General features: G+C 57.4%; 10 protein-coding genes across 10 annotated transcripts; 3 read left to right on the plus strand and 7 right to left on the minus strand.

The window, feature by feature from the left end:
• Positions 1 to 674: 674 nt before the first annotated feature.
• Positions 675 to 3,297, minus strand: QBC33DRAFT_346804 (transcription factor). Its single transcript, XM_060423801.1, has 4 exons — positions 3,077 to 3,297; positions 1,991 to 2,998; positions 1,127 to 1,926; positions 675 to 1,049 (listed from the first exon to the last, which is right to left on the minus strand). The coding sequence occupies exons 1-4, from the start codon at positions 3,185 to 3,187 to the stop codon at positions 947 to 949; spliced, it is 2,022 nt and encodes a 673-aa protein (XP_060285418.1). The 5' UTR covers positions 3,188 to 3,297; the 3' UTR covers positions 675 to 946.
• Positions 3,298 to 5,525: 2,228 nt separating this feature from the next.
• Positions 5,526 to 7,556, plus strand: QBC33DRAFT_346868 (putative aminotransferase). Its single transcript, XM_060423802.1, has 3 exons — positions 5,526 to 5,857; positions 5,910 to 6,313; positions 6,375 to 7,556. Exons 2-3 carry the CDS (start codon positions 5,935 to 5,937, stop codon positions 7,418 to 7,420), a joined length of 1,425 nt encoding a protein of 474 aa, XP_060285419.1. The 5' UTR covers positions 5,526 to 5,857; positions 5,910 to 5,934; the 3' UTR covers positions 7,421 to 7,556.
• QBC33DRAFT_532604 (uncharacterized protein) lies at positions 7,524 to 8,549 on the minus strand. Its single transcript, XM_060427389.1, has 2 exons — positions 8,309 to 8,549; positions 7,524 to 8,223 (listed from the first exon to the last, which is right to left on the minus strand). Exons 1-2 carry the CDS (start codon positions 8,469 to 8,471, stop codon positions 7,799 to 7,801), a joined length of 588 nt encoding a protein of 195 aa, XP_060285420.1. The 5' UTR covers positions 8,472 to 8,549; the 3' UTR covers positions 7,524 to 7,798.
• A 208-nt stretch (positions 8,550 to 8,757) lies between these two features.
• Positions 8,758 to 10,544, plus strand: QBC33DRAFT_557259 (tubulin nucleotide-binding domain-like protein; the record flags this gene model as incomplete). The annotated part of the gene is made up of 5 exons (XM_060429792.1): positions 8,758 to 8,829; positions 8,887 to 9,086; positions 9,150 to 9,591; positions 9,643 to 10,202; positions 10,274 to 10,544. 5 exons carry the CDS (start codon positions 8,758 to 8,760, stop codon positions 10,542 to 10,544), a joined length of 1,545 nt encoding a protein of 514 aa, XP_060285421.1.
• On the minus strand, positions 10,469 to 12,234 carry QBC33DRAFT_346871 (PLC-like phosphodiesterase). Its single transcript, XM_060423803.1, has one exon. It carries the CDS (start codon positions 11,849 to 11,851, stop codon positions 10,676 to 10,678), a length of 1,176 nt encoding a protein of 391 aa, XP_060285422.1. The 5' UTR covers positions 11,852 to 12,234; the 3' UTR covers positions 10,469 to 10,675.
• A 128-nt stretch (positions 12,235 to 12,362) lies between these two features.
• On the minus strand, positions 12,363 to 13,136 carry QBC33DRAFT_532607 (uncharacterized protein). The gene is made up of 3 exons (XM_060427390.1): positions 13,064 to 13,136; positions 12,894 to 12,987; positions 12,363 to 12,818 (listed from the first exon to the last, which is right to left on the minus strand). The coding sequence occupies exons 2-3, from the start codon at positions 12,972 to 12,974 to the stop codon at positions 12,624 to 12,626; spliced, it is 276 nt and encodes a 91-aa protein (XP_060285423.1). The 5' UTR covers positions 12,975 to 12,987; positions 13,064 to 13,136; the 3' UTR covers positions 12,363 to 12,623.
• Positions 13,137 to 13,308: 172 nt separating this feature from the next.
• Positions 13,309 to 18,355, plus strand: QBC33DRAFT_488302 (Urb2/Npa2 family-domain-containing protein). The gene is made up of 6 exons (XM_060425434.1): positions 13,309 to 13,404; positions 13,464 to 15,574; positions 15,638 to 15,777; positions 15,830 to 16,086; positions 16,142 to 16,275; positions 16,329 to 18,355. The coding sequence occupies exons 1-6, from the start codon at positions 13,387 to 13,389 to the stop codon at positions 17,908 to 17,910; spliced, it is 4,242 nt and encodes a 1,413-aa protein (XP_060285424.1). The 5' UTR covers positions 13,309 to 13,386; the 3' UTR covers positions 17,911 to 18,355.
• On the minus strand, positions 18,283 to 20,046 carry QBC33DRAFT_513442 (uncharacterized protein; the record flags this gene model as incomplete). The annotated part of the gene is made up of 1 exon (XM_060425979.1): positions 18,283 to 20,046. One exon carries the CDS (start codon positions 20,044 to 20,046, stop codon positions 18,283 to 18,285), a length of 1,764 nt encoding a protein of 587 aa, XP_060285425.1.
• A 1,885-nt stretch (positions 20,047 to 21,931) lies between these two features.
• QBC33DRAFT_448142 (glycoside hydrolase, family 16) lies at positions 21,932 to 23,203 on the minus strand (the record flags this gene model as incomplete). Its single annotated transcript, XM_060424458.1, has 2 exons — positions 21,932 to 22,564; positions 22,676 to 23,203. The coding sequence occupies 2 exons, from the start codon at positions 23,201 to 23,203 to the stop codon at positions 21,932 to 21,934; spliced, it is 1,161 nt and encodes a 386-aa protein (XP_060285426.1).
• Positions 23,204 to 24,646: 1,443 nt separating this feature from the next.
• QBC33DRAFT_346972 (transcriptional regulator form adherence 5) lies at positions 24,647 to 27,565 on the minus strand. Its single transcript, XM_060423804.1, has 3 exons — positions 27,241 to 27,565; positions 24,980 to 27,080; positions 24,647 to 24,880 (listed from the first exon to the last, which is right to left on the minus strand). Exons 1-3 carry the CDS (start codon positions 27,392 to 27,394, stop codon positions 24,742 to 24,744), a joined length of 2,394 nt encoding a protein of 797 aa, XP_060285427.1. The 5' UTR covers positions 27,395 to 27,565; the 3' UTR covers positions 24,647 to 24,741.
• Between the last annotated feature and the right edge of the window lie 403 nt (positions 27,566 to 27,968).

A 27,968-nucleotide genomic window follows, 5' to 3' on the forward strand; every position in this document is an offset into this window, starting at 1 on the left:
TGCATATTTTCCCGGCTCATCATCCTGTATAGAGAGAAGAGAGAGAGGCTGTGGAAAGAACGAAAAAAATTGGCTGGAAAAAGGGGAGGGGAGGGGGGCGAGAAGGTGGCGGACCTCCTACCCTCGTGTTCTCATAATATGCTGTACATTACCCTGAAGGCAGGGAAGGGTTGCTCCTCTCTCTTTGGGGGGTTTGTTCCGTCACCGCTCCTTTTTGTTTCTTTTTTTGTTTCTCCCTCTTTCCTTTTCCTCGACCAACAGAGCTAGGATCGCTAGACGTGGCCTGCTTGGAGAGGCGGGGAGAAGGAAAGAGGAAGGGAGGGAGGGAGGGGAGTCGGACCACTCCCTCGAAGCATTGTGTAAAACCTTTCTGTTTAATATACCAGAACTCTTCGCTCACCATCTACCTTATTTACCCTCCAAGTTCGTTTCCACCTAGCCAGTAGTTAAGTTGCAAAACATGGACCGTAAGCATATGGGCGGAGACGCCAGACATGTGGCCAGAAAGATCATCTCTGAGATTCTGAGTCTGTCTACTATTCTGGCTTGGAGACCGAGCCAGAGCAGCAGCTTTTTGAAACTATAATGATAAATCACACAAGATGCGCCCCTCCCGGTCCTGGGTTAATTTCCCTCAAAGCCAAACCCACCCAAACCCCAACCCAAAAAATAGAAAGGGAGAGAGAGAGAAAAATGAGGGTTAGGGGCAAAAAAAATCGCTTGCAGAACCAAAGCCCGGCATTCGACGTGGACGGCGAGCAGCTCAAGAGCTGCCTAAACCGTAAATACCTAGACAGGTGTCTTCGAACGAATGATTGGACCATTGCTTTCCCCCCATCCTGTCTTGCAACCGAGATCACTTAAACGGTAGGACAAGCTTGCATTTGACAAAGTCAAACCCCGCTAGTCGGTCTCTGGCAAAGGATACCAGAAGAGCGAGTCAAATTTAGGCGTTTCCGTTGGTCCTCGTCGTACCGCCGTTCGTGGCTGGCTTGACCTCTTGGCCAATCCCGACCGGCGCGTGGTACGAGCCAATGCTTTGGAAACCCCTGGAGATGGTGTGAGTAACACGGACTGGGAGGGGGATCAAGCTTGAAGAAGAATAAGCGTGGGAGGAAGAGCTTACTTTGTAAGGTCAAAGCCACGGTCCTCATCAGGATCTGCGGTTGAGGGGGCTTCTTGAGTTTCCTCACGTCCCGCCCTCGTTGGGCTCGCGACCGGCGACTTGCCAGAGGCTGGTGGTGGGCTGCTGCTAGCAGGCAGGTTCCCGAGGGCTTTTGATGGGCTGAGATCAAACTGCGCCGGCTTCAGTGGCGTGCTTCCGATGTCCGCATACTTCCAGAATGGCGCTGGTGAGCTGGTGGGCATGTGCTGACTCGGCCGTTGGGCAGTGCTCGGGGGGGCAAGTTTGGGATGCACACGGTGGGGCGCCGGCGTGACGAACGAGGCTCCGTCTTCTTGAAGATAAGACGAGGTCAGGGTAGGTGAGGCGGGCGGGTTATCGCCGAGGCGGACCTCGGACGCAGCTGTCTTGCGAAGGCGCGGCAGAGGGCTACCATCTGCACCGATACCAGCATCGTGAGGGAGCGGCTTCCGCGAACCCCGGACTGGAGTCAGGTGGGAGTTGCGAAGGGCCGAGCGGGGCTGTGGCGATCCAGACGGCGAGACCTTTCGCTTCCGTGCCGACATCGGATCTCCCCTACCCGTCATGTCTCTCGGACTCTGAGTGATGTAGTTTAGCTGGCTGGGCGAGGATGGGTTCGAAGAGCCGCGATGGCCACCACGGCCACCCCTATAAGCGCTCCTGATCATGTCGTCCCGAACCTCTGGAACCAGTTGCCATTTCATTCCCTTGCCAGGTTCGTCTGTAGACCGAGCCACCTTCTCAAAAGCCTTGTTGAGAGAGAGATTGTGGCGGATCGAGTTCTGCGACCCAGGTTAGACGGATTGGGCTGCAGGGCAAACAAACATGTGTGAGGGGAGAACAAACCTGCCAGCCCGACGCGGGTTGATGCTTGTAGTAAGAATAGTTATTCATGATGAAGTTGTAAATGCCATTGAGGTTCAATTTCTCCTCGTCAGTGTTGAGAATGGCCTGAGTTATCATTTGTGCGTAGCTGTACTGGGGCTTGATGTGCTTGTTCGAATCCAGGCTGAGGTCAACATCGTTAGGGTTCATGAGCATCGGCCCCGTGCGATCAAGATGGGGAGACTTCGCCTGCTCGACCACGGTGCGACTGCTGGCCGAAGGGGGTGTACCCGGTCGCTTGTAGTGTGGGGGTGCGGGCGCGAGAGGTTTCTGGAAAGCCTGACCGCGTGCGGGTTTGCCCTGAGGGCTTGATTGTAGAGTCGGACTGTCTCCAGAGGGGAGAGGGTGTCGCACCGGGCGCGCGCTGCTCGAGGCCTCTGGCTTCGTGATTCCGGCGCGCTGTAGATACTGTTCGTGGACGTTGAGGGGGCTGAGCTCGATTGGCAGAACAAACATCATCTCGATGCCTCCAACCTCGATGACCTCGCCACTGCTCAAGGGGCCTGACTGTCCCTGCCTCCAGGAAGTCCCGTCGACCTTGAGCGCATTGCGACCGTTGACGAGCAGGTACCACTTTTCTTCCTTGTTGTGGAAGTAGATGAGGGCATGCTGGCGCGAAATCAGCTTACTCGGGCCGAGGTCAATCTGAACCGTCTCTTCTCCATCCTCCTGATCTTGATCGGCTCGGGGCGGGTCGGAGGAACGGCCGATATTGACCTTGAGAGTGGTGACATAGTACGTCCAGTCCTGGGCTGAGATCTTGGCGTAGGCTTTGACGCCGTCCTTGTTCGATTCGTGGAGGCTATTGGAATGGTCGCCGCTTGCCTTGACCAGCTGATCCGGTGGAGTGAGAAGATGCTGAGTTACTCGGGTGACGATTTGATCGTCATCGGCCAGGGTGAGACCGGATTGATCCGCCAATATGCTGGAGCTCTCTTCCTCAGCTGGTTCGGGAGGTACGTCGTCGGCCTATATACCAGGGACGGACTGCGGTTAGCTAAGCGCACAGAGGGACTGGCTGTTGTGCGACTTTTTAAGGGATCATGCCTTCTTTCTGCGCTTCGGCGGCCTTGAAGGGGAGGAGTCGTCGGGACGGTCGCTTGCATCGCTGCGCAACTCTCGTCGAGTTCTCTGTGATCGCTTTGATGAGGGAGGCATTGTGGAAAGATAACGAGAAATCTAGGACAGCGTGGCAACGGTCGCGAGGGGCATCGAATGCGACAAAGGGCTGATGATGATTTGACAATCGAGAATGCACGGGCACTTCTCTCGAAAAAGATGACCAGGGATTAATGGAGATGGCTGAGAGGTAGCAACAGATTTGAGGCGCCACAGTAAAGGGCACTATAAATGGAGGATGTAAAGGGAAGGATCGACCGTCAAGGCTTGTGGCTCACAAGTGCGCTCATTTGGCAGCTAAAGTTTTTTTTTAAAAAGTTGACTTGGAGTTTGTTTAATTGAAAACTGACTACAGACTCGATCGAGCGCGGTTGGAAAGAGGTTCGCGTCGATTCTTACCAATGTCCACAAAATGGACGTGCACGATTGATAGGCTAGGGAAAGTAACTTCATGTAGATTAAGGTGTATACCAGTATTTAGTTCTACCTTCAGAGTACGCATACAATGTCTCTCCTGTCTTCCTTGCTTCAATAGACCCACTAATATGGAAGCATCCCATCCTCCCTGCCCTGTCATGACTTGCAAGGACATAGTATCACGTGAAGAGGCTTTGCCAGACGCCTCACACGCCTCCTTGCCTCCCAATATTGCCCTGTTTGACAACAGGGAGTCGTCTTCTTGATCAATCCAACCAAAATTTACCAGGGCAATCTACAGGGCACCAGGCAATCCAACTAGGCAAACTTTCACTCCCACGAAGAATATAGGTTAAAAAAAAAAAAACTCTAACCCACCAACGTCAACACTCCCAACCCCTCGGAATGGGGTATTTGTGGAGATGGATAATCCGCAAGGTTGGTGTCTCTTGTAGCTGAGACAAGACCTGGACCGTCTCCCCCAGAAGGAATGCTCTGTGTGTGCCTCACAAGCAAACGGATTAGTCAACTTCAGACGGCCTCGCAGCCTGTTGCACTAAAAAACGAAAAAGAAGCTCGCAACGGATTTGGACTTTGTGCCGAGTGGCTGCAAATCAAACCAGCCTAATCTGGGGAAAGCGAAGAGAAAAGCATGAGCGGAATGCCTTTCTTGGACTGGGCCGAAAGATGAAGGTTTAAGGCGGCCGAAACCTTTCCACATGCTGGCACAGAATGCATCTACCCATCGACCCATCTCTATTGGGCGTACACCGATGTTATCAAGTATTGGGCCGTAGCTGCTTACCGCCTCCTGTCTACGGGCTTGTCTCGCTTTCCTGAACGGTCGACGCAGACGCGGCCAAAAAGAATGAGGAACCTTTGAGAATGTTCTTATTAGGAGATTCAAAATGCAACTAAGTCATCCGTGGGGGCCTGCATGCGAATTGCTTTGCACGGCGTGGATTATGCAAGCCTATTTCACAGCTGCCTGTTATTCATTGGGCACGAACTCGCGTGCTCCAAGGGTAGTGAGGCAATTTCTTGCCATCGTCAGTCCGTTGATGTCGGGACCCTATACAACTCGGCCCGGAGCTGCAGAGTTTCAAGGTCGGACGTCGACTCGGATAGGCCTGTGTAGACTTGACTTGGCTCCTTCCTTGTTTCTCGGCTCCTCGCAGGTCGATGTGCCCACACTTGCATCAGCCGAATCCGGTCAGCAGACGTACATGCGGAAGCACACAGGAGGCACAGGAGGCAGCGAGGAGAGCTGCCTCCTTGCTGATGTGGATGTGGTCGGCCCTGATGTCACCGTGCGGGAGGGTATGCACCTCGTGCCCGATCTTGCGCTCTCCATGCGTTGCTGTTGCCTACGTTTCTCACCTCCCATCAACCTGATTTGGCCAGCCCGGGCAAAGGTTATGCAGCGAACGTGACCTTCGACTCGCTGTCTTGACCCGACACTATGGTAGCGCTGTAGAAGGCGCATGCCAGAATATTATCTGCAGCCAGTCGAGTGTTTCCACATGGCACAATGCCAATCAGGTTTGCACCCCTTACCTGAGTGAGCAACACTGGGATTTGGTTTATACCGCCGCTGCAGAATCCCGTCGACATCCTTGGTTAACCGCATCTTACGACCACCGAATCTCGCTCAGGATCTCGCCCTATCTCCCCATCCAGTTCTCCGCCGCCGCACTCGGCCGCCCTATTGGCTCACTACTCTTACCGAGTCCTTCTTCTTTCAGCCGACTTGCTCCCAGATGATGCCGGATTTTGGCCTCGGATTACTCCCCCCGGACAAACGGGTTGGTCACCGCGTGATCCTCCCTTGATGTGTCACCACATCGGTCAACTCGGCACCCATTACCCCCAAGGGCGACTACTTCCAGCTCTCTGACCGACAGCTTATCCTTGCAGTCACCACCACCATGATCGACGCCGGCATGAATTCTTGGCGGTGCGTTACCGCTGAACAGGCGCCGTGCCATGCCTCCTTACATCCCTCACCGTCCTTTTGAGACCCAATAACCCGCCGCTAGCGATGTTCGAAATTGGAAAAATGCCCGGACGCACTCTCTGGCGTTGGTCAATGACTGAATCTTGACGTCTTCTATTGTACTGGTGCCGCAAAACGATGGCCAGCTGCAGGTTCAGCAAGGTTGAACACGGCATCCTCGGACCTATGGGCTGCTGTATGACTCCGTGTCCCAAGGCAAGGGAACGATCTCTCACCCTAGGAGACTGGTCTACGACAAAAGTATAAAAGGGGCCAGAAAGTTCCGCATAGCGAAGGCAGATATTCGACTCCTTCACTGGCATCTCTCTTCTGACTCCACGCTCTCAGACCTCAAAGCCTACCAGTCCAAAGAATGGGACACTATTTCTCCTCTCCAAAAGACCGCGCCCAGCCTCTGCCAAAGAATGACGCTGCCGATGTGTCGTCCGAGGATTCCGCGCCATGCTCGCCATCAACGGCGTCAGGCCCGGGCCATCCCTTCTTGATCAGGGCGAAGGGAAACTATCTCTACCTCGACAACGGACAGCGGATCATCGATGGTTGCGGCGGCGCGGCAGTTGCCTGCATTGGCCACGGCCGGAAGGACGTCGTCAAGGCTCTCACGGCCCAGGCGAAGAAGTTCGCCTATGTCTCGTGGGCTCACTTCGAGAACGAACCCGCTCAAAAACTGTCCGACTGGCTGATCAACAGTACCGGCGGGAGAATGAGCAAGGTGTACATCATGTCCTCTGGTAAGGTTACCGTCCTCCAACCATTATCAGGTGTGCCGGGATCCAGCTGACAATATTGGAGGCTCGGACGCCGTTGAGGGCGCCATGAAGCTCGCCCGAGAGTACTTCCTCTGGACCGGGGAACCGCAGCGCGTGAACTTCATCTCTCGCGACGAATCATACCACGGGACTACCATTGGTTCGCTGTCGTTGTCGGGGCACGTAGCTAGACGAGGCCCCTTCGAGCCCGTGCTTCTCCAGAACAGACACCGGGTTTCGGCCTGCAACCCCTACCGCCAGAGGCTCGCTGGCGAGCCAGACGACGACTTTGTGGCCCGCAAGAGAGACGAACTGGCCCAGAAGTTCCTCGAGCTGGGCCCCGAGACCGTCGCCGCGGTCATCATGGAGCCGGTCGTCGGGGCCGCACTCGGCTGCGCCCCCGCCGTACCGGGCTACCTCAAGGCGGTGCAGCAGGTCTGCCACGAACACGGGGCCCTGCTGATCCTCGACGAGGTGATGTGCGGCATGGGGAGGACCGGGACACTCCACGCGTGGGAGCAGGAAGGGGTCGTCCCGGATCTCCAGACGGTCGGGAAGGGCCTCGGCGGCGGGTACCAGCCCGCGGCGGCCCTGCTGGTCGGCGAGAGGGTCGCCCGCGTCATGGAGGCCAGCGGCAAGACCTTCACCCACGGACACACGTACCAGAACCACCCGGTCGTGGCCGCGGCGGCCCTCAAGGTCCAGCAGATCATAAAGGAGGAAAACCTGCTGGCCAACGTCGGGGCGCAGGGGCGCCACCTCGAGTCCCTCCTGAGGCAGAGGCTCGGCGACCACCCCAACGTGGGCGACATACGGGGCCGGGGCCTCTTCTGGGCGGTCGAGTTCGTCCGCGACAAGGGGACGAGGGAGCCCTTCGACCCGGGCATGCAGGTGGCCCTCCGTGTGCAGAAGCGCGCCCAGAAGCAGCCGCACAACGTCCTCGTCTACCAGGGCCAGGGCTGTGCTGGTGGCGGCAGGGGCGACCACATTATGATCATGCCGGCTTACAACGCCGACGCCGGGGTCATCGAGGAGATTGTGGGGGGTGTCGTGTCTGCCATTGAGGCCGTGTTTGAGGAGAGCTCCTGAGTTGGCATGCATGATGAACGGTTTCCTAAGCTGTGTCGCTGGTCTCTGCATGGTTTCGATCCTTGCAAGCTTGAGTGGCTGGGTTACTTTGGAGGCATGGGTATTTGGAGATTGGGTTTCATTAATTATATCAGTCAATATTAGCATACTGTGACACCAATGATAGCATGGCCACCTAACTCCATCATGCTCCGCGGCGCCATGAAGCACAGAGCGATTGCGATGAGAGAAACTTGCAAATATACAGCAAGCAGCGAGCGAGTGTGTTATACATGAAGCAACTTTGCCATTGGCCATTACCACCCAAAACCACCCTTCCCTTCCCCCACCCCCTTTTTCCCGCACGCCCAGGCTCCGAGATTCCCCTTCTCCCAACACTCAAGCCCGACCCTCGCCCCCCAGCTGCAGCGCCCTCAGCGCGTCGGCAAAGTCTGGGATATCATCGGCGGACTTGGGCAAGCGCGCCCACCTGACGTGGCCCTCGACGTCGACGGCGAAGGCGCCGCTCATCTGCCACCGGGACCCGCCCTGCGGGCCGCCGCGGACGCCCTCGTCGCGGCTGAGGCGGTACGTCGAGTACAGCGCCCACGGGTTGTAGGCGTGCCAGGTCGAGGTCAGACCGAGGCCCCATTCGGCGTAGAGGTCCCGCGCGGGGTCGGCGAGCACGTCGACTTCCCACTCACCGCCGACCTGGATGATCCAGTCGTCGGTGGTGGGCTGGGAGGAGTGCGAGATGGCGACGCAGTGGACCTCCGGGTGCTGGGCGGAGAGCTTGGTGAAGTTTTTGAAGGTCTTTTCGGCGACTGAGAGGAGCGGGTGGGATGGCTGGTTAGTGGGGAGGTTGTGGGATGGATGGGGCAAAGGTGACTGAGGCGTGGGGAAACTCACATGGGCAGCCGCAGTGGCGGAGGAAGACTACTATGGTGGGCTTGGGCTGGGGGAAGCGCAGCAGGTCGGACACGGGCGCCTTGTCACCGACCTTGGGCACGGGGGGGAGTTTATTGGGTTTCGACTCGTTTGAGGCTGCTGGCTTGCTGATATGGAGCGACATGTTGACGGGTTTGTGCTGTTTACTGCTGTTCGGTTTTAACGAGGTCGAGAATATACCATGTCATGCGAGGTTTTGGAGGCAAGCCTAGTGCGTCATATCCTAGAAGCTACGGGTAGCTCTCACCCCGCATTGGCCGATAAGAGATAAGCTAAGTAGGCAATATAGAGAGCTTCTAGAATCATTCTCCCGCCTGCCTCGTCTCAACCCAATGACATGGGTATTATTCTCTTATTCTCCTGTTTCTGTGTTTAATTGACGACCGAACCACCACCCAGTCTCTGCTAGGATGCACGAAATAATCACTGTCCAGCTTGGACAGCAAAGCAACTACTTAGCCACCCATTTCTGGAACGCCCAGGTAAGATGTGGAACTGCCCGTTTGCAAAGTCCCTGACACATCCTGACAACACTGCAGGAATCATACTTCACCTACTCGGGCGATCAAGAGCCCCTGGTGGATCATGACGTTCTCTGGAGGGCTGGCCTTGGAGCCGATGGTTCCGAGACGTTCATGCCTCGGACTGTCGTGTATGACTTGAAGGGCGGGTTTGGCTCCTTGCGGAAGATCAACGCCCTCTACGAAGTCGAAGACAAGGGGTCGGACCAAGCACTTTGGTGGGTGTTTCTCTACTTAGCCCGGCAGATGCGCTGTTCCTCACTAACGCAAAGATGTGTCAGGCACCAACCAGTTGTGGTCCAGAAACAAGAGCCCATCCCTCAGAGTGCTTACCAACAGAGCCTCGATGCCGGATTGGAGCCTCCTGAGCTCACTACTAGTACGGTTAGGTACTGGTCTGACTTTAACCGTGTCTTCTTCCATCCCCGGTCGATTATCCAGCTGAATGACTACGAGCTGAACTCGAGCCTGGTGCCCTTTGAGAAATGGGCTACGGGGCAAGAACTCTTCAGCACCTTGGACAAGGAGCACGATCTTGTCGATCGAGATCTACGCCCCTTTATTGAGGAAGCCGACCATATGCAGGGTATTCAGCTCATGGCGACCCTCGATGACGCCTGGGGCGGCTTCGCCTCCGACTACATCGAGCGCCTGAGGGACGAGTACGGAAAGACTGCCATCTGGGTCTGGGTCCTTCAGGACTCGTTCCATGGTATCCCGAGGGTTAGTCCAAAGCCACAGGGTTCCGGAGGCAGGCTCGCTAACGCAATACAGGACAAACGCCTCGTTCGACTCGCTAACAAAGCCAAGTCTCTTACGGAACTGTATAAGAATGCTTCTATTATAGTGCCCATTACTTTGCCAAGGCTTCTGGGGAGCCATGTAGCCCTGGATCCCTCATCACACTGGCACACGTCAGCCGTCGTTGCAGCTGCTTTAGAATCCGCGACTCTCCCCTCCCGACTGAAAGATAGAGAAAACCGTGATACGCTCGGGGGGATGGCCGACCTCCTCAACACCATGGGGAATCAGAGCATTGCGAATCTCCAGATGAGCATCGACCCCCAGACTACGCAAGATTCACCGGATGTGAGGATGAGGGAGGCAGTCAGTGGCGAAGATGCCGAGTCAGAGGGGCTACATCTGGACCTAGACTTCTCGCCCTCTGACCAGCTAGAATCCCGCCGGCCGCTGAATGGATTCCGAAAGCCACGCATCTTCAGCCAACTTGTCACAAGGCGCGGCCAAGGGGTCGACGATGATGCTAATGAGGACGAGGCAGCTGAAGATGAGCGGTTCCGGCGCCGAAACCCCAACAAGCCCACCAATCGAAGGTATGTCTCCCTAAAGCCCGGTGATGTGAAATCGCCTTGGCGACTTTCGCCATGCTGATCGATAAATATAGATACAAGACTTCTCTTCCATTCCCGCTCATTAATAGTTTCCCCAAGATCTTTAAAGACGATGATGGCAACCCACTGAAGGGTGCGGTCGATGTCACCACGAGCCTCACTACGGACACGGCGGTATCAGACAGACTAAAGCTGCTTCGAACTACGGTGGCAAGGTCGATCAGCCTTGAAGATCGCGAAGCCCTGAGCAACGATCTTGCGGGGATGGCAGAGGAATATCATGAGGGTTGGTCCAGTGGGAGTGACGAGGGAGTGGATGATTGATTTGCCTTCAGCCTCCCAAGAACCGGCCCATCTTGAGGGAAAATCAGTAAAATCCTGCTATCCTCTCTTTGCTCCGAAGAAGTTGACCAAGAAACCGCCATGGCTCAGAATCACAACGGAGGCGGTGGCCTTTACAGGGCCAGAATGGCGTCCACGAGACCCGAAGGCTGGTTCCAATAATCCAACACCACAATTCCTAACCTCTTTCCCCCCATACCTCCCAGGAAACTGGCGAGCTGTTGATTCACACCACCGAGCGGCGTGTCTTCGGTCCCGTTCCCCAAAGCCATGATCTCGGGGAAGACGGGTGGGACGTTATCGTTGTGTTCCCCCGACGCGAACGTGATAAACAGGCTATCCGGGAAGCTCGACGCAGCCTTGTCCAAGTGCGCCGTGGTGGCATCAAGTTTGCGGGCGATATTGACGCTGGCGTTCAGTCCGATGGGCAGGTCGTCCGGCTCGTAGTAGTCCTCGATATACGCCGTCAGGTTCCGGGCGTCGTTGTACACGAGGCCGAAGTCGGCCGAGTTGTCGGGCCACCTGCCCGGCGCCAGGTGCAAACCGGGCAGCGCGCCGGCGTCGTAGCCCGGCGGCAGCCGGTCCGTGTCGAAGCGCCGGAACAGGACGATCTTGCCCCGCGCCTCGCCCAGGGTCCCGAGCTCGTCCCTGGTCTGCAGAATGTACCGGCGCGCGGCCTCCGAGGTCAGGATGTCGAACAGGCGCGTCTGCACGTCCGCGTTGTTGCTCGCGCCGTCCATCGTGCCGCCTTCGTACTGGAACGACAGGATCACGGCCTCGGACGGATGCCCGTCCAGCCAGGCGTAGAAGGCGAACAGGACGTCCTCGACGCCGGCCACAGCGGACAGCAGCGCGTCGTGGTGCCAGAAGACGAGGGTCGTGCCGGTGGGGTCGAGCGCGTACCGCAGGTCGAAGAAGCGCAGGCCGGCGTCCAGGGCGTCCGCGGGGCTGAGCGTCTGGGTGCGGTAGTAGGCCGGGTCGCGCACGCCGGCGTCGGGGGCCAGCGAGTCCCTGGTCTCGCGGCTGAAGTTCCACGTCGCCGTGTCGTGCGCCCCGGGGATGTTCAGCTGGGCCAGCGGCATCGAGTCCGGGTGTCGCCCCATCCACTCCGATGCGGGCGGTCGCCCGCCGCACCGTGCGCCGTAATCGTAGATGCCGAAGATCTGCGAGGCGTCGGCGAGCACCTTTCGCAGCGCGAGGTCCGCTAGCCCGGTGGTGCTCTTGCAGTGGGCCGCGCCCGCCCAGCAGGAGGCCAGGAGGATGGAGGTTAACCACTTGAGCTTAGCCATCGTTTTGGGGCTTGATGGGTGCGTGCCTCCTGAGGAATGACGAGCAACCCGGCTGGTGTGTCGAGCCAAAGGCGATACCTAAAAATGGCCCAAACAGCATGCCGACACACCTTTATACTTATTGGGTGTCCGGCGGAGTAAGGCGAGTTTTTGGGCTGAGGGAGGCTGGCAAGAGACATGGTCGAGAGCAACGTGCGTTGATGATTGGCTAGGTATCCAGGCTACAAGTGCTTACCCAACCTTCAAGCCGATCGATTGCAGGTTTAGTCTATTGGTTAAATGCTGCCTCCCACGTGGCTCAACTGAACGATATCCCGAGTCCCAGTGAGCAATTTACGGCGTAGTTAATGTTGGTCTCGGGATTCGGGAGCTGCGCCGGTCGAATTGGCTACTCAGGCCGGACAAACCCGCAATCTACAACCGGCAAGACGGCCTCGGCTTCCAAGGCTAGGTATTGGTATTCAGCTTCTCAGGCGGCCATCGCATGTTAATAGGAGTCCAAGGCCCGTCATGATGTACAGGTAGCTCTATTGCGACACTCGAACCTATAAATAATCTAGATCAATTGACACCAAGGAAAACCCCTAATCGAGACAATCTGCTGCCAACGATACGGCCACCACAACCAACCTCAACTACCCGGTTTCTTGGCCCCTATTTCGACGACAGGGACCACCGGGCTTTGGTTTGGCCCTGCCTTTTCGAGGCTCCCCTCCCTTCCAATAGTAGTCCCAGCTCCCCGCCCCAAAAACCAAACCCTGGCTGCATGGCTTCACGCCTGCTTCCTGATGTCCTTTGCCGCCTGCCTCAGGTTCCAATTGCACTCCTCGTATGCCCTCCCGGCCCCGAAGCCGGCGCCGACGAACGCGGGCCACGCCCTCCGCCTGAACAGGAGGACCGAGAAGACGACGCCGAAGCCGAGGCCAAGTGTCGACTTGATGAGCAGGTTGGACAGGCAGCGGTCCCACTGCAAGGAGGAAGGCTGTTGTTAGTACCAAATTATTCAGGTCAGGCCTTGGGGGTTTTGCTGTTCGGAACGCACCTTCTCGTTTAGAAGTGCCTCGCTGACGGGTCTTGCGACTGGGCCTGCGGGCGACGACGGGGGAATCGAGGTCTCTGACATGGTGGGCAGAATGCTGTTTGGGAGGGAAAGACCTGTCGCGTTAGCTCTGGCTTCTGGATTATGTGGCGTGCATGGACGGGGGTATATACCTCTGACGAATTGGCCTGACGTGGGAGGCAAATTGTGAGGGTTGGTACAGTCCGTAGTCGTAAATTGAAGATGTTTCCCGGCTCTCGAGACGTGATTGAGCTTGGCCCTGACACCCGAAGGCGGTGAGGGGACCCTGGTCGCCGAACAGCGGGTCGGTAGCTTGGAAAAAGCGGCAGAATTTTTGAAATTTCGGGAGCTTGGTTTTTTTTTCTGGCGAGGGGTGCTTGGCTGTGTAAGTCCCCAACGACAGACCACCGGGATTCAAGATTGGTCGATAGAGCCGCCATGAACCACCCGACTCGACGAGTGTACACCGACGATAATGGCTCATGAAAACAAGGTAAGTAAGGAGGAGTGATTTAAAGCCAAAATAGTACCCCGCTAAAGTTGCAAATTCAGCCGGGCGAGTTGGCCCTCGTCAAAGCGGCCAGGACCCTCGACCAGGGAGATGTCGAGACGATTCCCGACAAGCTTGACCAGATACTGAAGATCTTAGAGGTTTATCCAGGGGGGAACTTCCACGCCGCCGAGGAGGTGATTGTCCGATGGCTTCTGAAGAATATGAACGGGTCTTCGGCCGACGCGGAGAGGCTTCGACGATATCCCCTGACCTGGCGCATCCTGAGCATACTGTTCTCCTCGATCCCTCTCTTTTCCCTGGCAAAGTCCCTGGCAGACAGGCGCTTTGTCAATGTTCTCCAGGCGGCGGTGAAGGATCTGTCCGAGGCCGAGGTGCAAAGCTCTTCCAGCCAGGATGGGGATTCCTCGGATACAGTAATGGCCGACGCATATCCCGATGAGGCTGAAGCTAGACCTTCGAAGAGGAAAAAGCTGGATCCCGTGTCGTTCGATCCCGAGACGCAGAGGCAGTTGCCAAGCTGCCTACGAGCAGCTGAGGCCTTGTTCGCGTCGCTCCGGTCACTCCTTGCCCGACTCGATTCGAAGCCTGATGGGACCGGCAGAGACGACCCGATGGGTGCGGAGCACATCAAGTCGCTGTTCAGCTCCTACACCAACAACTTGAAGGACATCCTTGCCCCCGCGCTCGCCATCTGTGAACTGGCCATGGACTATACGGAATTTAGTCCCTACACCGGGCAAGACACGTGGATCTCAACTATCTCCAACATTTTGGATCTTCATATCAAGAAAGATGGCGAGGTGCTGGATGTCGCATCTTATCTTTCGCGAGCAAGCCTCGGTATGCTCGGTAGACTGACAGGCACTCTGCGTGACCAGCAACTGGGCTTAGCACTCGAAGTACAGACCAGATGGGCAAAGGATCTCAGACGCTTCTTAACCCGCAGCCTGATGCTCCCAGCCAGGACAGCATTTGTGAATCGAGGAACAACGGAAGCTATAGAGATTGCGGTTCAGATGGCAGCTCAATCTGACGCAGTTTCCTACCCGGTTATTTTTGACTTGGTTATCTCGTCGCCTCGTATCATCGGCTCTCAATCGGCGAAGAGGGAGAACGAGGCCTGGGTTCAAGCTGTCTTCGATATTATTCAAGAGTCTCTGCGGTTTAGCACCTCCGAACAAAGACCGGCTTCATTGCAGGCGATGATGGACATGGTCCATGGGAGAGAGGTTGTACTCTCTCTGCAGGGCTTGCGTTCGGTCTGCAAAGCAAATGCTCTCCGTCCCGATCGGACGCATTGGACCTTGCTGCTCCGTACCGCCGAGATCAACCCAGATGTCTTCATAGCCGAAGAGCGGCAGGAATTACTCCACGAGGTTCTAGACCGAACACGAGGGGCCGATTCATTAAGTGACGAGGATCTTGAGACGGCGACGTTGTTCATCATCACCTTGGCGGATGGGTTTGCAAAGGCACGCGACCTGGCAGGTTTCGTCAAGAAATGGTTCCAGTATCTCGCCTTCACCGAACCTCATCTCGAACAGACGACAAATCGCTACCATATATGGTACAACAAACGGCTCAACCACACGGTCGCCCTCTCACTCCAGAAGTCGATGAACATCAAGCAGATATCTTCTCTCCTGGACTGGCTTGATTCGCAGGACGGCTTGGCCGAGGTCGCCGCCCTGGCCCTCATTCTGGCGGCAATCTCCAAGGAGATTACCCAAGTCGAGCTCATCGACGCCATTGGCCAGCGCTTGTTCGAGATGGTTTTCAGCAGGGACCGCCCGGCATCACTGCCAATGGATGTGTCTGTTTGCATATGGTCTGTTACCGAGAGCTCCATTGAGTGGGGAACACTTGAGCAAGCCGAGCTCATATGGGCACGGATATCACCCGAGCTTAGGGGGGTCCTCGAGAAATCGCCATTGGCAGAGGATGCCACCCTTCATGCTTTCCGGTGCTCTGCCGCAGCCTGGCTCGCGAGTTACCCTGGAGGCAAGCATGAAGACGAGGCGGCTGCTACTGCCTGTGGCTTCCTGGATCGCCTCACCAATGGAGCTGTCCACCCAGCAGGTCCGGAGCTGAACCCTGCCGCGGCCCCCTACATTAACTATCTCTTGGTCGAGTCTCCGCAGCTACTAAGGTGAGAGGTTCAACTCGTAACTACTTCCTGCTTTAGAATGCATGCTCATCGATAAAATAATAGTCTGGTAGTGGAGAGGACCGGCAAATGCCCGGGCTTCCTCCTGTCCGCTCTCTCTCCCGTTCCACAGGGCATCAGCAACAACCAGGTTGTTTCCGAATTTCTCGCAAGCGAAAACAATATCAATAATCGGAACATCATGGGTAGGGCCCTATTACATACTTGAAATGTACTCCCAACTGATTGCGGAAGCAGACAACTTCTTGGGCCAAATCATCGCAACGATGGAAGGCGAAAAAGAAGGGTGGTCGTCGCCAGTCTTTAGGACGGCGACTGAGTATTTACTTGCTGTGCCGCTAGAGGCAATAACGCGCGAGCAACGAGAACAGATCATGGGGCTATTGGTCGACCAGGGACCGCGTCCCGATTCGGCCGTCAGTCCTGACATCTCTGATGTGAAGAGGACGACTAGTTTGATGGTCAAAATTATGAGGAGGCCGACTTTCTATCCAGTAAGTACCTTAGGGACGTCCACAGTTGATTCCCCATAACTCACAACAAGAACAGAACATAAAATTCGGACATCTTTACGAGCTAGCTGCATATCTGGCTAAGCTGGCTGGAGTCGATGGACGTCACGAGATCGCCGTCTTGGATGACTGCTTACCACTCCTGAAAGAGCTCGCCATACTGACGACCAGGTAAGTCTGACGCGAGGCGACCAAGTATCCGAACTAGTACTGACTGACTCCAGGCAAATGACGAGCAACATCGAGAAGCGGGAGCGGGAATACCTCCTGGAAGCGGCGTCACAGCCTCCGACTTGGTTTTCCGGCCGCCCTTACCACAATCGGATCGTCCGCATGGTTCTTCTGAAGACGCTTGTATCGGCACTAGAACAGCCTTCGGCGCTAAAGGCCTTGCCGGATCTGGATATTGGGAGTCTGAAGCAGATTATGAGCGCCGAGGTTCGCAGTTCTGTGGGCCATTTCTGTTCTACGTGGGAAAGGGGGGACCAACAAGACTGGGATTCTCACCTGGCACCGCTACTGGCCACTCTCGATTCGGCAGACATCCTAGACCAAGCTGCCATCTCCGAGGCTGTTGGCCCCTCGTTGCCGTGCTTGGTGGATGCAAGCGAGCAGCTGTCGCTGGCTGGCTATGATAGCCACTGGGATTTGAAGATCCTGCTTGCAAGGCTCTTCGGTAAAGAACCAGAGAAATCTAGTGCCACGGATGGCAGGATTCCGAGGCTGCAACGAAAACGGTCCACGCTTGATCAGAATGGTACAGGCGCCGCTGCTGGCGCCTTCGACAAAGCCAAGATCTTGGAATTCGTCGATACTACGATCCAAAATGCGGACGAAGATACGAAGCTCGAGTACCTCCGGACTTTACTCGCCAAGCTCGACGACGCTCCCGACACGACCTCGCAGTTGTTGTCGGCCTACCGGATTGTCCAGCGTCTCGAAGGCAAGCCACACCATGTTTGCCCTTTTCTCGAAAGCTTACTAACCGTCGTCCCAGGGCCCCATGCATCGCCAGCCTTCGCAGGCGAGTTCAGTCTCTCGACAGCCCACACGGCCCTCTGCAAGAGACTCCGCGCCTCCCGGACACCGGCCGAGTTCGTGCTGGTGGCGCAGCTCCTCCACGCGATTCTCGAGAAGCCCGGCTGCATGACGCAGTGGAACGTCGAGCTGACCCTCAGCACCGTCTCGGCGCTGAGCTCGCAGGCGGCGACGCACCCGGTCGTGTCGGCCCGCCCCGAGGCGTTCGGCTGGCTGTGCCGCCTCGCCCAGGCCGTCGTCAGGCGCCACCGCCTGCGCCTCGAGGGCCACCTCCACCTCGTCGTCGCCGCCCTGCAGTCCCTGCTCCGCACCCTGCTCACGCACCCCTACGCCTCTTCCGGCGGGGACGGCGCCGCGCCGGCGCCGGCGCCGGCGCGGTACCCACACTGGGAAGGGCACGCGCGGCTCCTCGCGCGCCTGCTCACGCTGGTGTGCGAGCCCAGCGCGGCGTCGGTGCAGCGAGGCGGAGGCGGGGGCGGAGGCGGGACGGGAGGCGGCGGTCGGCTCGACTCGGCGACGGATGCGGCGAGGCGGTCGGCCGGCGGGCACATGTACCTAGTGCTGATGCTGTACGTGCGGCTGCAGCTGGAGCGGGACGTGCCGCGGGCCGTGAGGGAGGCGCTCGAGCCGGCGGCCTTCTCGGTGCTGGACATCACGACGCCCGAGGGGAGGCGGATCATGAATGAGGCGATGGATGCGAGCGGGAGGGTGGTCATGAAGGAGATGTATAAGCGGTACCTCAAGTTTGGGAAGTGGAGCGGTGTGTGAGTGTGAGGATTGTCGCCTGGCTGTTTGTGGTTTGCACATGTCCTCAATATTCGTGAACCTGCTTCACCTTTCCAGGTTGACGGTTTCTGTTGTATATGAATGGAGTGAGGTAGGAAGGTTTATACAGTGTCGGGGAAAGGCCGTGAATAAACGGTATGATAGCGAGTGCTAGTAACACAGAAGAGTGTGAACAGAAGAGCGGGCGTGTGTATATAGGGGCTGTAAGGGGGAATAGAAACACACTAAACCGAAGTACCCAAAAGGAGTCCAACCAGAACCCTACGGGTTCATGCCATTCCAAATCCAAAATGCCATTCGGACCATCCCAAACCAAAACCACAAGAGAAATAAAGGTACAAACCAACCAACCTCTCAACCCCCAAGACCGCCGCCCACAACCCCACCAGCACCAGCACCAATCTCCCCACCGCCAGGCCAAAACACCCCCAGCACAAACGACCCCAGCACCAGCACAGCAACAACCACCGCCCTCCCGACCGCCGACCGCACAGCCACACGGATCAGCTCCGCCGCCGCAGCGACCAGCGCATCCAGCGCGGGCCGCCGCGGGGCGCGCGTCGTCCCGAGCCCGAGCCCGAAACGCCGCAGCAGCGCGCGCACGGGGTGGTGGCGTTGTGGAGTCTCGGCGTCTGCGTCGGTGATGTTGGGTTTGTCGGCAGCGGCGAGGAGGAGCTTGGCGAGGCCCTTCTCGAGGTCCGTGTTGGCGGCGTCGTCTCGCCCGGCGAGGGCGGTTTTCTCGTCCTCGGCGGTGGTGGCGGAGAGCTCGATGGGGTCGCGACGGGACAACCCGCTCCCGACGTGCTGCCGGCCCGACCCCCCGGAGCGGGCGATCTGGCTGACGGAGACGCGGGAGGTGCGGCGGGCGGAGGAGGTGGCGGCGACGCCGCCCCCGCCAAAGGAGACGGTCCACAGCTTGGGGTCGGTGTCGGAGACGGTGCCGGCGACGTTTGCGTCGTCGGTGGGGGCGACGTCGTCGTAGGGGAAGGCGTAGCCCTTGCCGGCGCCGGCGACCTCGTGGACGGCGCGCGAGTAGTGGTTGGTGACGGGGTCGGCGTAGTAGGTGGCGACGGCCTCGCCGTCGGGCTGGCGGGGGTTGACCAGCAGGGTGCTGCGGTTGAAGGCCGCCGCCAGGCGCGCCGTGATGTTGCCCATCTCCTCCTTGTTGCTGTCGTCCGCCCGGTCGGCGAAGGGCCCGCTGTTGCACGCGAAGATGTCGCGCGCGCTCGGCTGCGCGTAGCTGCCGACGTCGGCGAAGGTCAGCTCGCCGTTTGTCACCTGCCCGTTGACGATTCCCCACTGGTTCTGCGTGTCGACCATGAGGGTGTCGGACGAGTACTTGGCCCAGACGGCGTCGACGTAAGGCTGGTAGTAGCCCTCAAACAAGCTGGAGTCCATGACGATGCCCGAGTTGGGCGACAGGGCCCGCAGGTCGGCGCCCGTCGACGGGTGCTTGATGATGAGCTTGCTCCAGCCGGCGCCGTCCTTGGCGTCTTGGTCCTGCAGCATGGAGCAGACGGTCGCGAGGCCGTCGGCTGGGATTCCCGGCACGCTCTGGATCTGGCCGGACTGGTTCTCGAGCGTCATCGAGATGGCCATGCCGACGAAGTCGACGTACGTGATGTTGGCGAACAGCTGGAAGTCGTTGAAGGTGAACTCAACGAAGGACCAGTAGAGGTTGTAGTTCGGGTCGCTCGGGTTCGTCACCGATGGTTCCACTACGGCCGGTCCGGGGTTTAGTAAAAACCTGAGTTGCGAATCCCGGCATAGCCAGATACGACCGCCGGCAAGCTGCGGGATGGTGACTTGTGTAGTCGATCCGGGCGCTCCGAGCTTGATGTGACAGTCCTGCTGCAGGGGGGACCCCACATCCCCGGGCGATGCGGGATAGTATGGAGTGACTCCATCGCTCTGCAGGATGAAGACGGTATTGTTCTTGTTGATGTCCAGACCCGTAACGTAGGCCCAGCAATTCGACGAATCGGTGGTGTTCTCCAGCGCGATGTCCAGGGTCGGAGCAGTCGCCGTCGTGAATGCAGGGGCTGCCTTGCTCGAGGTAGGGGCTTGCAGGATGTGACGCTGCTTCTGGATTTCGAGAACTTCCTCAAGAGTTGCCATCTTGAACATATATAGGTTGTAAAATCAAGGAGTGATTATATGCTGGTCTCTGGTATTAAGAGAGGAGGGAGAGCTATATATCCAGCTTCTTCTTCGAGACTTTGAAATATCAACGAGAGACTGAGAGGCGAAAGGAATGAGCCTCACACAAAAGAGCTGCACATGTGTTTAGAAAGAGTGGAGGGGCAGCCTGCTTGTGACCACCTCTTCAGATGATGTCTCGGGCATTATATAGACGATCAATGGGAAAACGTGATAGCCTACACAGGCGCCGAGAGGCCATCCTAGGTGGGAAGGTGTTCAGGATGCAATGTCAGCCGTCCAGTACGGTCTGAATCTCCTAGCACGGCCACAAGAATTGTAGCAACATGGTGGAGCTGGGAGGCTTCAAGGCACTTCTCAGTTGCGCTAGATGTGACGAGCAAGAGGGGTCCGCGTAGGTTTCGACGAAGGGTGGGAGGTTGCGGCTACGACATTGGCTGAAGGCCCCCGATGTCAATGTAGCAGAGCTACCAGGAACTGGGGAACGGGTTCGGAAAACCCTGGTGGTTGGCAGTCTATTCAGGGGAAACACCCCTCTACTGAGCGGTGCGTGGAGCATGTTGAGATACAGGAGTGTTCGAGTTGCATTCCGAATAGGTTGCCTCGCTAATGGTAACCACACGGGATAGGAAGGGCTGAGAAGGCATGGCGAGACGAACGACTGTTAGAGTGTGGGCATGTATGTTACCTAGGTATGCTAGGGAACCAACCTAAGCAGGCTGACAACGGATAACTGAGGAACCCTTTTCTGTTTTCATGCCCGTGGACTAAATTCCCCAGGCCATGAAGTCAACGAGAGAGAAACCCCAAGCACAGAACACTTGTCTCAAGCAGCCTTGGTAGAGGAAGGCCACTTCGGAGATTGGAGTTGAGACTGCGGGGTGGAAGGATGGAAGGGTGGGAGGATGGCAAGCTCGCCCCTGGCAATGTGACCGTGAGAATGACCGTGAGAATGACCGGAAGCGTGACCATCGGAACTCGGAGCCATGTTCGGCTTGACCAGTCGGCCTGAAGGTTACCTACCTATCGGCCAAACCCCTGGAGGCGCGTGGAGGTGGCATCATGAATGGAAACTTACAAGAGGCCCAAGTCCCAACCCTTGAGCCAAGATCAACCTATCAAGTGCGCTGAGACGATGACTCGAGCTCCAACATGTCGACCATGCGAGGCTGAGGATGACGCGTGTCGGTCATTTCCAACTTCAGTCACAGAGGTTTCTCGCTCGAGAATGTAACTGCCCTGTTTTCCAGAGACAAAAAAGAAATGTTGTTCAACCTGAACTCCGAGCTTCAACCAACTTTCAACCCTTGTCTCTGTTAAGCACACTTGTGCGACTGTAATCCTACCAATCCATAAGTCATAAGATCCAGGCAGGCTTCTAGGTTCAAACAGCTAGCGGGATAGCTTCCCATTTAGTTGGTGCCGGCGCTGTATTGGCCCACGGGATTGGACGAAAGGTGCCGTGTGGGGTCGGGAGGTGCCATCAAGTCATCTCCCTCGAAGACGGGTTGGAGAAGCGGCCGATGCGGAGAACCAACCACTCCGAACTCCATGTGGCCCCCTTGTAATCATGAGATGGCCGATCTCCTCGATCCCTCCAGACATCGCTTATCACGGGACGGATCGGAAAACGAAGTGGGCTGGATGGAGATGTGGGAACGATTCCTGCTAGACAGCAAGGAGATGCCGAGGCACATTTGATTACTATGCCTCTCCCACTGAAGGAAGAGATTACGCACGCTATACGCACCATGGAACACCCCTTAACCCAAGGACAGGAAACCGAGAAGATCAGGATAGCAGGACCCATCCGCCGTTAGGAGGTTTAAGTTCAGGTTTTATTTTATTCCAAGAACAGTAGCACCACCGAGAGCACAAGCCACCACCACAACAACACCCCCGACCTCGACCCCTCGCTCTTCCCATACACGGTCTGGTTATTCGTCATGTTATGCCCATCGCTGAAGAACCATCCGGCCGCCGACGTGTTCCCCTCCGTCCTCTCGGGGATATCGCAGACGGCCCCGGGCGCCGCCGCGTCCCCGCACCTGCCGGCCCAGTCGCGCTGCCTCTGCGGCGCCGACGAGTTGAAGTAGGCCTTGACGTACTGGACGACCAGCGCCGCGTCCTCGGCGGGCGGGCCCCCCGACCACAGCGCGTTGCCGTTGCTCCAGTGCTGCAGGATCAGGTGGCCCGGCGAGTCCGGCACCGCGGCGCCCACCATGTGCGCCAGCGGCCGGCCCCCGGCGTGGAACGACACCCGCCCGGGGAGGAAGTCGATGCGGTACTCGTGGAAGGCCGCCGTCGGGTCGAACCCCAGCTGCGCCTGCACGAAGTTGCCCGTCGCGCGCGCGTTGTAGCCCGCCGCCAGGGAGTCGCGCGACTGCAGCACCAGGTTGACGGGGAAGCTGCCGTTGCTGTGGTTGAAGTCCTTGGAGAGGAACTCCATGTCGATCTCCTGCGTGTCGTTGAAGTACTGCAACAACGAGAAAGAAAACGCATGAGTTATTGGCCATTCCTCTCTATTCTTCCACCCACCCGGGGGGGCGATGGAAAACTCGGGGTAAAGTGTAAAGAAAAAGCTCACCCAAAAGAACGCGGCGCAAGTCCCCGGGACCCCCGTGAGCCTCATGCTAGCCCTGAACGTGCCCCACAGCAGGTCCATCCTGCTCGAGTCGATCTCGGCCACCGGGACCATCTCGTCGACGGTCCGGCTCCCGACCCCGAGCCGCAGGCCCTCGTCCGCGACGACGTTCCCGACGGCGAACATCTCGCCCAGCGGGCCCCGCGCCCGCGCCGCGCTCAGGTTGAACGCCTGCCTCTCCCAGTCCGTGTCGCGCGCCACCACGTCGCCGCCGCCGGTCATGCGCCCAAAGTCGGTCTCGATCAGGTCCGTGAAGACGTGCCTGGCCCCGTCGACGACGGCCGCGTAGCCGCACTCGCAGTCCGCCGAGGCGCGTCCGGGGAGGAGGAGGAGGAGGAGGAGGAGGAGGGGGAGGAGGGAGAGGAGAAGTAGTGGTAGAGACGCCGGCGAGAGGAAGGCCGGGCGTGTGATAGTGGAGGAGAGGGCGTGCGGTGGCCCGTAGACAGGAGTGACGGTGATTCGGCTCCGCATTGTGACGAGGTGTGGCCAGCAGCAGCCCGGAGGGAATCCAGAGGGGCGTGGGAAAGGGGGGAAAGGGCAAGAGATGTCTAGAATTATTCCGGTGACACGAAACAAGCGTTGTCCTACGGCGTGATAGACACGGCGGGCGACGTACTGGTGGCAATAAATGGGTCGTGTGTCCGGGACGGTCTCCAAACCAGGAGGCTTTAACACATGAACCAAAACGGGACGGAGGCCACGCGGGAGGGAAGTACAGGAACGAGGGACACCAGCTTTGGCGAAGGACTTTAGCTTGACTATCCCTACCTACCGCCGTCAATAATAGTGACCTGGATGGCGGGTGTAAGCACAGTATCATGCAGGCATCCGGTCCCCATTGCCGGACCTGGAGCCAATGCGGCCACATTCCCGCACCCCCGGGGATTGCTCAGCGTCTATTTTGCTTTCTGTTTGTCGAGGCCACCGTTTTGCAAACCCTCTTCCGCGACACGTAGGGATAGAGCTTCATGGGCAGTGGGTATGGTTGGAGACATGTGTTTGGTGCTACCTTGAGACCTACGCCCTGGCATCACTTGGGTTAGGGGGTCATCGCAAACACAGAAGTCAACCTCAAGAAGATGGTGGGTTTGCCGCCCGAGGCTAGTTCACATCCCGGGAGCGCTGAAGATAGCAGAGAGGGGCGAGGGTCACGACAGGAGTCATCGAGGGAGCCATCAGTCAGGAGAGAAGCGATGTTTTGGAATGCTAGAAAACCCTCGCCAAGTATCTATACAGTCCGACTGTACGAGACCGGCCTCCAGCGGAATTTGAGCCGGCATCTGTCAATCTTGTGCCAAACGAGCCTCCCTGTTGGCGAAAGGCAATTCTGTGCCGATGCTCAAGAAAAAACAAGCTTCCGAAACCTGGTTCGCCCCGCCACCCAACCTCGACCTTGTCCGTATCTAGTACAACAGTAGAACAAAAAGAAGTTCAGTGCAAAGGAGCGCGTGGAAGCAAAAAAAAAAAAAAAAAAAAAAAAGCAAGCGTAGAAGGAAAGATGGAGAGAAAAATAAGAGAAAAGCAAATTGTATATGGAACAAGGTATCCGGGAGACAGTCGAAACCGAAGACGAGGCGATGGCCAGAGAGAGTCGAGAACTGACGCGAGGGCCATTAAATAGAGCTGTAGGGGTGCCGTAGCTAATGAGACAAGGGGAAGTAAAAATAATAAAAATCCCTCCTTCTTATGGGCCAGCCAAACTTGTTGCAGATATTAGGTTTGCGCCAGGAAGCGCTGTGGTTCCTCCCTTCCCGTTGGAACCGATGAGAAATTCTTCCTGTTGTTGCCAAACCCGCCCCCATTGTTGCCAGAGACCATGAAACGATGCAGAACGCGAAATGTAGGCAGGAACGGAAAGAAAAGTCAGAACGAAGAAAAGAAAACCCCTCCGCGCCGAAACCGAAACGAGACAGTCTGCAGTCGAGAACGCGCACACAGGTATATGCCAAGGAAAACCGGAACCCACCCCTCCTGTCAGACAAAGGAAATCGTCAAAACGTCGTTCAAGGCTAGTAGACGCTATCTTCGTCGGCCCCTTGCGAGGTCATCGAAGGGGTGGAAACACTCGAGGACGCTGCGACGTCGTCCACATAGCCGACCAGAGCCTGAGAATGGAGCCGGAACGATTCGCCCATAAGACGAGCGATTCTGTGGAGGAATTAAGTCAGCATGGAACCTCGACAACAGCGGGGACACAGCATAGGTATTCTGCTGCATAGTATTGGGTTGGATTGGGTTGGAACTTACCCCCAGACCACGACCTCGTCCAGCATCGATCCCCAAAGACGCGCCACAATAGAGCTCAGGTGTGAGATATAAGTCTCATCCAGGTCTTTGTCGAAGAGCTGTCGGACCTTGTTGTACATGACCAACTCCTCCTCTGTAGCGGGCTCCTCGTCATGTTCCAGACGATAGAGCCACAGGCTCAGAATGATCATGAGGTCCATGCCGCAGAGCGGGTGCTCGATGCTCCAGTTCGTCGGCGAAGTTCGCGCCACCCAGCGGACTCCGTGCACGACCGCCGTCTCAATGCAATCGTAGCACTCCTGGATAACCTTGAGCATCTCGGGCGACCGCTTTACCCGGTCACGTGCGCTGGACATGGCGGCTGCGACTTCGTACGAGTCGTGATACCGGAGAGCCTCCTGAACTGCCTTCAGGTCGACCTCGAGCCGGGCACGCGCATTGCGGAAGAGCGCCTTCGCATTGAAGAGCAGGGGATGCCCCTTGTGCGGAGCCCTGAGCGGGACCGTGTCCTCGGGCTCGCAGAAATCGAGGGATTTCTCCCACGTCTCGAGAGCGAGCCTCAGCTTGTACTCGGTAACGACGTCTTGCAGAGCCTCGGGGCTGCGCTTGTGGTACCACACCTCCAGGAACAGAGCATTGATCATGACCCGGGTCGCAAAGGCGCTGTACTTGAGCGTTTCGCCCTGGAAGAGATTCTCGTGCGCATCCATGAAGGTCACGCTGGGAGACACCTTGAGATGGTCCTGCCACGTAGCCTCGTCCGAGACCTTGAGGTTCCAGAGACCCTCGGTCGACGGAAGCTGCAGATCTTCAAACTCGTTGAAACTGATTGCCGGCGTGTGATTGTACGTGAGTGTCAACAGACCGAAGAAGATGTACACTGCGTAGTATGTTCGCCTACAGCCCTCATCCTCGACCCATTCGGCGCGCGTGGCCGGACGGCCCCCGCGGCCTTCCTGCCTCAACTTCAGCTCGTAGCGATTGCCGGCGACCATGTTGGCCAGCAAACTCTTGATCGAGCAAGCCCATTCCAGTCCCTTGGGGTCGCCGCTCCAGCTGGCGAAGATCATGTTCAGGAAAGAGCTCTGCATGGTCCAGAGCGGGCATTTCCGAGAGCTGAAGTTCTCCCTGTTCTGGAGAAACTGGTTCACCAGGACCTTTGAGCCGATGTGCAGAATGTACGCCTGCTCTTGGTCGAAGGCATAGAGAGCGCCGATGGAGAGGACAGAAAGCAGCAGCGCAGGCGAGACTTGAGTGGGCTCGAACGAGGCGGGATGCAGGAATGGCAGGTGATGATGGAACATGCCGAAATACGTGGACAGATAGCGGTTGAGCGATGGTAGATTCGGAAGGCGGAATCCCTCGGGAATTGCGTGCTCGTCGTCATCGCCGCGGATGTTGTCCAGGATGACGTTCCGTTCCTCATCACCGGTGACCTGGGGAGCCTTCAAGCCGGTCGAGCCTGACGGGTCAATCGGGGTCTGAGTCCGGTGAGGTGACTGGGGAGTCGAATTTCCGGCAGCAGGAGGAAGCGAGTTGATCATTGTCTGCAGTGCTGGCACCAGACCGTTGACGCCATGGCTGCTGATTGGCGGCAGCTGGTTGGGATGCTGGTGGTGCGAGTCGAAGGATCCGGCCATGCTCGAGGTGATGGAATGGGCCTTAGGTTCTGCCACGGATTGCGACATGAAGCCGTCCCATTGCGGAATGCTTGACGGGTAGCTCACCGAGGGCTCCATGACGGCAGAGCCGTTCTGGGAAAACGCCATGCCGGAGCCGCCATCGTACGGGCCGTCGTTCGAACGGACAGCCGCGGTGGCTTTGTGATGAAGGTCCGCAACGAGCATAGCAGCGGTTTCGACGTCGAAAATACCGTCGCTACTGGCTTCGATTTGCTCCAGAGCCGAAGGGTCGATGGCGATTGAAGACTTGGAGGGGCCGGCGACGGTCCTAGCCTTTGGACCTCCGCGACGCTTGCCGTCGCTGTGGAGGGGAACACCACCATCCTTCGCATGTACCGTTCGATCATGTCGGAGAAGCAGATCGCGTCGCACGAATGTGCTCCTGCACTTCATGCACTTGAAGGGACGCTCCTTGGTGTCTGGATGAACGGCGGTCAGTCTGACGATACAGAGCGGAATCGAGTTTGGGACGCGACAGGATGGGAGATAGAATGATAAAATGTGGACGGGGGAAAAATTGGTGGGGTTGGTATGGGAGGGGGAGGGATGGAGAGAGGGGCGAGAATATTGGGAACATACGTGATCTTTCATGCCTGCTGCGATGCTCGCTTCTGCTGAAAGCCCTGTTGCAGAACTGGCACTTGTATTTTCGCTCCGGCACGAGGGAGGCCTTTCGCGAGGCCGGCGTTGAAGAGGCGGAGGTGGGGAGAACGGCCACGCTCGCGCCCGGCATCTTGAATGTACGTCGCGTTTCTCTTTTACCTCGAAACCCGCTAGGAACACGGTCGGTAAACAGGGAGAGGGTTTGACGGCGACGACAATGACAACGGCACTCGGAAGTCTTCTTGACGCTCCACAGACGATAGTTGAATACCGTCTGACTCCTCGCTCGCGCGCGCTCCCGTAGGATTTAAAGTGTGTCTTTTTGACTTTGAGGGGTGATGCTGCTCATTTGTGGTGGTAACCTTGTCATCGAAGGTGTGGGGTTGAGGGGTTGATTAGGGCGGCCGGCGGCCAGAGAGAAAAAAAAAAAGGGTCTTGAAGAAGACGTCGTCCTGCTACTCCAGCAAGACTATTAGGGCAGGTTTGGTGGATTGATGTTCGCGACAACTGTCGATGGTTGACGATATCGAGGAGGGGGAGTGATGGCAGAAAGTGGGAAAATAAAAGGAGGGGAAATTTTTAAGAGGGAAGAGGACGGGAAAGAGGGAGAGCTGGTGCAGGTGCAGGTGGACGTGGTTGGGGGTGAGGGGGTGTGGAGTGGGACAGGCGTGAAAGGAGGGGGCAGCTCTGCGTTTGCCAGGAAG

Source organism: Phialemonium atrogriseum, assembly GCF_030411735.1.
Source record: "Phialemonium atrogriseum strain 8032-3 unplaced genomic scaffold QBC33scaffold_7, whole genome shotgun sequence".
Classification (NCBI taxonomy): Eukaryota; Fungi; Ascomycota; class Sordariomycetes; order Cephalothecales; family Cephalothecaceae; genus Phialemonium; species Phialemonium atrogriseum.

Bases quoted from the DNA above. Each gene is read 5' to 3' on its own strand.
- QBC33DRAFT_346804 (XM_060423801.1), bottom strand. From the start codon at position 3,187: ATGCCTCCCTCATCAAAGCGATCACAGAGAACTCGACGAGAGTTGCGC. The intron at 1,927-1,990 runs GTTTGTTCTCCC...CCTGGGTCGCAG, and splicing joins AACCCGCGTCGGGCTGGCAG to AACTCGATCCGCCACAATCT. The intron at 1,050-1,126 runs GTAAGCTCTTCC...CACCATCTCCAG, and splicing joins CGTGGCTTTGACCTTACAAA to GGGTTTCCAAAGCATTGGCT.
- QBC33DRAFT_346868 (XM_060423802.1), top strand. From the start codon at position 5,935: ATGGGACACTATTTCTCCTCTCCAAAAGACCGCGCCCAGCCTCTGCCA. The intron at 6,314-6,374 runs GTAAGGTTACCG...ACAATATTGGAG, and splicing joins GGTGTACATCATGTCCTCTG to GCTCGGACGCCGTTGAGGGC.
- QBC33DRAFT_532604 (XM_060427389.1), bottom strand. From the start codon at position 8,471: ATGTCGCTCCATATCAGCAAGCCAGCAGCCTCAAACGAGTCGAAACCC. The intron at 8,224-8,308 runs GTGAGTTTCCCC...CGCTCCTCTCAG, and splicing joins CCGCCACTGCGGCTGCCCAT to TCGCCGAAAAGACCTTCAAA.
- QBC33DRAFT_346871 (XM_060423803.1), bottom strand. From the start codon at position 11,851: ATGGCTAAGCTCAAGTGGTTAACCTCCATCCTCCTGGCCTCCTGCTGG.
- QBC33DRAFT_532607 (XM_060427390.1), bottom strand. From the start codon at position 12,974: ATGTCAGAGACCTCGATTCCCCCGTCGTCGCCCGCAGGCCCAGTCGCA. The intron at 12,819-12,893 runs GTGCGTTCCGAA...TCCTCCTTGCAG, and splicing joins AGGCACTTCTAAACGAGAAG to TGGGACCGCTGCCTGTCCAA.
- QBC33DRAFT_488302 (XM_060425434.1), top strand. The intron at 15,778-15,829 runs GTAGGGCCCTAT...TTGCGGAAGCAG, and splicing joins CAATAATCGGAACATCATGG to ACAACTTCTTGGGCCAAATC. The intron at 16,276-16,328 runs GTAAGTCTGACG...GACTGACTCCAG, and splicing joins CTCGCCATACTGACGACCAG to GCAAATGACGAGCAACATCG.
- QBC33DRAFT_346972 (XM_060423804.1), bottom strand. From the start codon at position 27,394: ATGCCGGGCGCGAGCGTGGCCGTTCTCCCCACCTCCGCCTCTTCAACG. The intron at 27,081-27,240 runs GTATGTTCCCAA...CCGTTCATCCAG, and splicing joins CAGCAGGCATGAAAGATCAC to ACACCAAGGAGCGTCCCTTC. The intron at 24,881-24,979 runs GTAAGTTCCAAC...ATTCCTCCACAG, and splicing joins GACGAGGTCGTGGTCTGGGG to AATCGCTCGTCTTATGGGCG.